The following is an 8,080-nucleotide window of genomic DNA, read 5'->3' as shown; positions in this document are numbered from 1 at the left end:
CTGCAGCACACACCGTGCATATCTCAGGCTAGCCCACGCCGCTCTCAACTCCACTTTCGGAATAGAATTTTTATTGTTTTGAAATATAATATATCTTAGCAGAACATAAAATCGGTTTCTGAAAAAAAAAACTTAAGATGGGCCGGAGACATAACAATCTTCTGGCAATGCCGAGCCCAAAAACAACAACCCAGCCCGGACGCCGTGCCTCCGCACTTCAAGTTCTGGGATCCCAAAACCCTAACGGCACGGCCCGTCTCATATAAAAGGCCTTCGTACCATCGCCACCGAAACCCTAGAAGGATCGCACAAGGCAGAACAAGGAGGCATCCCGTCCTCGCCTCTCTATCCAGATCTCCTCTCGGGTAAGATCCCACCTGCTCTTCCTCGCCCCAATTTTTCCGAAACGAATTTCCTCCAAATTTCTCACGTCTTCTTTGTTCTTCGGATCTTAGCAGCTCGCTCGATTGATCTCGCGATGTCCACCGGAGAGCTCGCCTGCTCCTACGCCGCCCTCATCCTCCACGATGATGGGATCGCCATCACGGTTCTCCTCTTCTTCTCCTTCTCTTCTCCTTCTTCTTCCTTCTTTTCTAGTGTTTTGATGCTGCATGTAATCTAAAGCTAGGGTTTTTGATTTGGTTGATGACAGGCGGAGAAGATTTCCACCTTGGTGAAGGCCGCCAATCTGAAGATAGACTCCTACTGGGCTCCGCTCTTCGCCAAGCTGCTCGAGAAGAGGAGCGTGGACGACCTCATCTTGAGCGTTGGTTCCGGTTCGAACCCCGTTGCTTCCCTTCTCCGCGCAATCTTTTTATGCTTATTGGGTGGTTTAAATGATGCTTATTGGGTCGTTTAATGTAGGGGGAGGCGGTTCTCCTGTTGCGGTCTCAGCGCCGGCTGGTGGTGCAGCTGCGCCTGCTGCCGCGCCGGAAGCTGAGGAGAAGAAGGTGGATTTCTTTTCCAAATTTAAATTTGTCGTTATTATGCATGATGGGATGAATAGTGTGATTTTGAGGTTACCGAGGATGTTAATTTTTATCGGCTCCTGTTCTTGATGCAGGAGGAGCCGAAGGAGGAGAGTGATGACGACATGGGATTCAGCTTATTCGATTAGAGAGCTTTGGCTACTTCTTTCCTTTCAATTTTAAGATGGAGAAATTTTCATTTTATTCGTAAGAGCTGTCATCATTTAGATTTTCGATGCTGGAATGTGTTTGAGTTGATACATCTGAAGAGATCGTTTTACGTTTATCAAGTGGAATATTGAGATTTCTATCTGCAAGCATTTTATGTTTTAGTTAAGTTTGTAGTGCTCTGGACGAGAATGATCAATAATCCATGGTGGGTTCTTAAATAATCTTTAATTCAGTTCTTTTCTGTGTAAATTTTCTATAAAACATGTTGGCAAATCTTTGTTATGTTTTTTAACTGATGCAGTAGTCTTCACCTAAAATGGTGCCGCTTATTTGGTTTGGCAGTATTGGATTATATTGTTGTAGGGTCATCGCTGCTATTCTTTATTTCTTTCATTAGCCTCCAAATCATCTATAGTTGGGGCTTCTATTTATGCAAAGAATCATCAGATGGGTCTAATTCTTCATGCTATTGTATGAGTATATATTATTTATCTGTCTACTCATTTTCTATTTTGTATGCTAGAGAATGTCTCTTCATCTTCTTTATGGCATAAATGCATTTAATAGTGTTCGTATATCATCATGACTATCCATTATTTGTGGCAATAGCAAAGGCATCAACCTACTCTGCATTGGGTGTTCCATTCCTTTTAATTATATGCATACTTAGTATGATGCACATGAAATAAGTGCTTACAATCCTAAAATGTTTACTTCCCTTTATGGAAAGCTAAATACATCAAGGATTGCTACCATTATGGTACAATGTCAGTACGCCTAGTATGGGGTCAGTTTGGTGTGTTGAGAGTCGATACATTTCCTGTTTTGAGTCTTGTTTCGGTGCAAGTATGGAACGATATACCTGGTACGAGGCAGAACCCATGGGTATGTTGAACCTTGGAATATGTCTTGTTGCTCAATTTTTGGAAATTGGATGGTCAATGTGTACTTGACATCCATTGGGTTAGTAGTAGTTAGATTTTTCTTTCATGTATATTCATTGTCAATCTTTGTTTTACATGCAAATCATTTTGATGTTTAAACTTTGTGGTCTTTGATGTTTTGAGCTATGATATCTATGAACTTGAACATGAGGAGAATGCTTAAGAACCAGGGTTATTGTTCCTTTTTGTCAAGTGATGTTTGTGTTAGAATTGTGAATCTTGATTACCAATAGAAACTCATAATATGGCTATAAAGTCGCGAATAATATTTGTGCACAAAGTAAACCTGAAATATATCAGCACTTCATTATTTTGATTGCGCGCAACTAAGAAATGTTCCAGTTCAATCATTTTGGCTTAAATTTTGAGGTAGATGTATTTGTGTGGGTGGGTGGGTAGAATTATTGCAGGGTGGATGGAGGGTGCTTCTAAGGTGCAGTGTGATAGCTACAGACATTAGAGACTTAGAAGACCAATAGCAGCACAATAAGGGAGATGATATGTTATGAATCAAAGTAAAAGGGCACCAGATATGACCTATTGAATTTTGGAGGAAGGGTTTCTAACAAATCTAATGCAGGAAATCTAAGAATTGTAAATAATATATGATGAGGCTGTGGAAGGCCTATTTTATAATATGCTTATGTGGTGAATATTTGAGGATGTTCTTTTATGAATAAGGCTTATGTTGTGTTGACAATGACAAGGGTTGATGGTTATGGTTATGGATTTAAGGTAAAGAGATTTCTACATAATGGATGTTTACTTGCTAGTTGGTGCCTTGGTTTGAATTGATGTTTCTCCTTTGGATGTGTTACGGTGTCACCTATTAATAGCTTATATTTCTGGATGTTCTTGTTAAATTCCTTTCCCTGTACATAGAACTGATAGTTATTACTTTATTGATATCATGCATATTCATTGTTAAATTTCAGTGTGTATGCAATTGATTTCAATTTCTGAACTCTCTTTTGTTCTTTGTTTTTTTGAGCTGTGGTATGCCTAATTAAATATCGAAAAAGGGCTCGGGCTGAGAATAATTGTTCGTTAAATGGCACAAACCTACAATTAGAGCACCATTCATGTTCAAAATGAGGTCTTTTAGTAGGATTCTATTTGCTGTTCTCAGCTGGAAACTTTCCTAGTCTGATCATTGTTGTCTTTAATCTTTATACAAAAAAATTCTGAGGGAGATGGGGTTTGAAAAAAGGCACGTACTGTACAATAAGAGTAGGGTTGAAGTGGAGTGTCCTAAGGGCTTTTCTTACTGTCTGCTCAATAGAGACCCAGAGAAAAAATAGGTAGTGCTTTATGAAAAAAAAATATGGGCATTAGTATAGTTGAGATAGAGGTGCTGAATTGAATTTGAAAAAATAACTATAGGATTAAGAATGCATCTATTGGAGAAAGCTTAGGAGTTGGAATGATTTTGGATGCTGCTAGGAAAGGCCCATTTTAATGGTACAATTATGCATGGTGAATATGTGTGGAGACTCTTGCAAGCACGGCACTTTTAATATGTTGATAGCTAGATATAATTAGGGATATTGCCCATGCTTTTCAGAATCTCGATTGTTCTCATGAAAAAGCACTACAAAAGCTTCAATTTGTGTTAATATTAAAAGTGGCCTTCAGTATCAGAACCAGCATCGGGCATGTGGACTTGCATGTAATGCTTTGATCTTAGTGTATGAATGGTTAATATTAAAAGCAATATGATGAATCTTTCTTTCGATATGATGAATCTTTCTACTATGTTATTTTGAAGAGGGTTTATAGATTGACTCCCATTGTCACTTTTTTATCAGTTGCTATCCGGTGTTGCTGTCTCTTATAAGATGGTGCTTAAGGAAGAAAAGGAATAACGAGTACATTTCACAAAGTAGAAGATAAGTTTATCAGTTCTTGCATTCATTTAAGGCTGTGAAGTCATGATTGACAAGAATGTCACTGTGAATGCAACTGAACTTTTGAGTTAGAAAGTGGTATAAATGAATGATTATTGGTGATGAATGATTGTGGAAGCAACTAACGTGGAAGAAGGATGCTGAATGTAGTTTGATGAGGTATTCAAAGTTCAAACTAGGCTATCTCTGTTTATACTTGTATGTATGCATGTGTTGGATTCATGTTTTAAAGGGAAGAAAATGGTTAATGCTATCTGCATCAGCATGTAAAGCATTGGTATAATATTGTGAGAGAAAAAATATATATTGAAGTTTTGAAACTGCTTGGATTACTTTCAGATTTTTGCTTGATGCTTGCAAGAGATTCGTCATATCTGAAAAAAATATATAGCATTGAGAGGTTGAGAGATTGAAAAGCATGCTTGGATGTGCAAACCTGCCCGCCATCCACGTTAAATTGCTTATTGGTAGTTTCTCTTGAATAGAAGAGAAGCAAGTTTTGGGTTTATATGATGTCCCTGGTTGAATCTAGAATCCTCTTGATATATTCCCCTCCCTTGAAACCTTTGAACACCCTGCTTCCTTGGTCCCAGAGGAGGACCACTAGGTCGGTTGATGGTGTCCCTGTTGTCTCTGCTGCCATAGTTGAGGTCTTTATGATGACTTGTATCTTCTTGAGCTGATGATGATCGTTCAGCTTCTGCACCAAGGGATGAGCTGGTGGAGTGATGGTGGACTTGCACTCTTATGTCTGGGATGTCATCAGGTTTTAGCCTTTAGCAGCTTTAGTTTCTTAGGGCTGGTTTTGTATCATTTATTTTTGTATTGTTGTTTCTTTGCAAATTGGTGAAATACCATATGGAGTTTGAAGTGGAAGATATAATTTGCACAATTAGTTCCCCTCGTTTTTGAAAGCAACAAATCTCTGCAACCAAAGGCTCTAAAGATTCTACAAACAATGTAAAAATGAAACTCAAAATGTTTTGTCATACATGTTGGTCTGTTCATGTTCTTTGATTTTTTGAAAACGAAAACAAGAGAACAAAAGCAATGCCATACAGGCCTTTAGAATTTACATTTTATGTTCATTTTTATTGTAAATGTCAATGATTAAAATGACACAGGTCAATTGATTCACCAATCTGCATGGTTCTTATTTCGGCTCACTCAGTGGTTTGTATAGTTTTACAGCATTTGGGTTTGAATGTAAAGGCGGCCGTAGTACTTGGTGGGCAAATGGGTGGGGTGGATCAACCCATCAACTTGGTTGAGCACTGGATTATTGTTTTCCCTGAAAATTTAGGATTACGGCTCTAGGGTTTTGGCAGACAACCTAGCAGTGGAGGATCGTGCAGCCTCTGTTGAATTTCATAAAAAATGAAGAAAAAAGTAAATTAGTCAAACAGAAGAGAAAAATACAAATATTCTTGCATTTGGTTAGACTGAGCAGCTGCACAAAATGTTCTTACCCTCTTATCTTCTCTCAGACATCACCTCTTGTTGGAGAAAAGTTGCCCGCCTCGGATTAGCCTTTTATTATCTTGTTTTAATATTTTCTGAGCTTTTTTATTTCATCATAGAAAATAAAATTCTCCTCTTTTTTTTTGTCAATATTTAGTAGCCAGTTTTAAATGTCTTTCCTGCCTGAGCATCCTTTTCCATATTTTGATAGGTTGAGACATGGGATGTTTGTATAGTTGCTTTTGGCGAGTATTAATTGCTTGTATAATATTTCTTGTGATTACTTATCTGAAATAGTTGAGATTTTAAGCAGAAACTGTTCCACGATGTTGGGTGGTTTTTGGAGCACTCAAGCAAATTTAAGGTTACATTTTATTGGATAATTTGAGGTGTTACCTGATAAATATATTCCTATGGATGTTGATGTCGGTATTCCATAGTTGGTAGATACTGGTTTCTGGAGAAGCTGAGGGGTTCAAATCTTATGAGGAGGCATTGGAGCTGCCTAATTATAAAATTGCAATGGCATTGAATTTACGGGCTCCTCTACGGGAGGAGCTTGTTTCTATGATGAAGAATGACCGGCAACAAATCCGCGTTATGCTCCGGTTTTTTAATACATCTTAACAAGAATAGAGAGAATATATAAGGAATACATACATATGCGCAAAACCGTACTGTTAGAAGATAGGGCTTAATACGGTGGTTCATGATGCTACTTTGGTTTCTCCAGCTCGATCTCAAGGGATATATAAGCATTGTACATTTTGTGATGGTTATTCATCACTTCTTGCTGGCCTACAAAGAAAAACCAAAGAAGTGTTCAGAAATTGAGGGGAAGGCATGCTAATAAGATATGTCCATATGTGGTTCTGAAAAATTTTGTGGAAGAGTTCGGTACGAATATAATTTTTTTTGGAGTTGAAACAATAGCTTCCTTGATAACCTAAGAGGTAGAAGCTCCGGCGGCGCTGGATGTTAGGTGCTAATTAGGTATTTGTAATTCCTCTTCCTGAAAAATTTGTCATTTTAAAGCTAAATATGGTATCAGGGATTTGCAATCTAAATGTAATATAGAATATATAACCGAGGTTGACTCGGTTAACCATCCTTTTAATGACAGTAGAAAAAGTGAATCTATCGGATGCTCTGTCGATAGCAAAATTAACTGCTGGTATATTAATCAATTGTTAAGCCAATTTGCCAAATATTGCAAAATTCATAATACCAGTTTTATTCTCAACAACTGGGTTCAACTTGTACTTATATGCAGGTTAGTAGAAAAATATTATTCTAATGGTGGATTATAAATGTATTTTTTTTAAAAAAAATAAAGGAAAAGATAGGGCAAACATGTCGTTACCATGGTACAGGAGCGATCGTTTTTTCTATATTGATCATATCAGAAATTATTGCCATAAACTTTTATATCAGCTTTGTAGGTATAATAAGCTTTATACCACCAACCATAGTATTAGGGGTCTCACGGTCCCAAGCCCTTTCTTGCGCTCTATGGCACGCACCCTTGGATGTGTGGACTGATTTGTAGGTAATGCCTCAAGGATTTGATGCCTTCAGCTGTGCAATCCTAGACTTGGGGGTGGAACTTCATTCACCCGCCTAATCTAGATGAATCAAGAGTTCAAAGATGAACAATAGGAAGCATACTAAAGACTTCAATTCCACTCAAACAAAAAAAAAATACAATGCAAAAAAATAAATTGATTGAGAGATTGATTTATAGCTCAAGTCTAAGGCTCAATTTCTGAACTGAAAATAGGTACAATGCCTCTCAAGCCTTGCGGCCGACTCTCACAAAGAGAACAATTCAATAACTCAATAATAATTCATGACTAAAGGATGCCTCACAAAAGGCCCCAAGGACTCTTTAAATAGGCTAAGATATATATAACTAAAACAAATAAAAAGTAATTAATTTAAAAGAAGAGACCATCTTTTCTTTTTTTTTTTTTTTTCTGTAGCCACACTACAAAGTGGTGGAGGTCTTGTAGCAAAGTATCCTGAAAAAATAGGGAAAATGCAAAGGCAAATAAACACCTTTTTTATTCGGCTTTCATTTTTTTTGGGATGAAGAAACATTAATAACGGGAAAGAGGGAACGTAGAAGGGAAAGAAATTATAAAAGAAAATTAGTAAGGTGTCATGGCAATGGAGAAGGATGTTTTTATTTTATGAAGAACTTTAGCTTTAAAGTTCGGCATATAAAAGAATAAATGCAGGCAATTGTAAGGAAAAAAAAAGAGAAGATTATGGACACAAACTATTCTGTACTGACTCGATGCCTATTACTACGTATAAAATTAGACTAGGTAAAAAAGAAATTAAAAAAATCTAAATATTAATAATATTTTCTAGCAAAAACAACAAGAAAATATATGTATACTTTTTTTGATAAAAAAATCTATATATATTCTCCCACTTCTCTCTTCTTTTTTTCTTCCGCCTGCCAGGATATGTAAGGCTGCCACAACCGGTAGCAACTCCCCTAATAATGCTACCAAAAGAAGTGGGAAAAATATTTTGCAAGCAAGGTGCAGTCGTAGAGAAGGTGAGATCCCGAGCTAGTTGGCGCAGCTCCATGCCCAGCTAGATTGGATTGATCGGGGTC

The 8,080-nt window shown here is 37.3% G+C and overlaps 1 protein-coding gene across 2 annotated transcripts; it reads left to right on the top strand.

Moving 5' to 3' along the window:
• Positions 1 to 204: 204 nt before the first annotated feature.
• LOC103714960 (60S acidic ribosomal protein P1-like) lies at positions 205 to 1,376 on the top strand. Of its 2 annotated transcripts, none has more exons than XM_008802450.4 (5): positions 205 to 365; positions 459 to 547; positions 653 to 776; positions 865 to 950; positions 1,064 to 1,376. In XM_008802450.4, exons 2-5 carry the CDS (start codon positions 479 to 481, stop codon positions 1,115 to 1,117), a joined length of 333 nt encoding a protein of 110 aa, XP_008800672.1. In that variant the 5' UTR covers positions 205 to 365; positions 459 to 478; the 3' UTR covers positions 1,118 to 1,376. The 2 variants fall into 2 exon arrangements, with proteins under 2 accessions (XP_008800672.1, XP_008800673.1); XM_008802451.4 differs by having other exon boundaries at positions 219 to 365; positions 456 to 547.
• The last annotated feature ends 6,704 nt before the right edge of the window (positions 1,377 to 8,080 follow it).

Source organism: Phoenix dactylifera, unplaced genomic scaffold (genome assembly GCF_009389715.1).
Source record: "Phoenix dactylifera cultivar Barhee BC4 unplaced genomic scaffold, palm_55x_up_171113_PBpolish2nd_filt_p 001312F, whole genome shotgun sequence".
NCBI lineage: Eukaryota > Viridiplantae > Streptophyta > Magnoliopsida > Arecales > Arecaceae > Phoenix > Phoenix dactylifera.
Note: the sequence above shows the minus strand (reverse complement) of the source record. Positions and strands in the feature narration are given on the sequence as shown.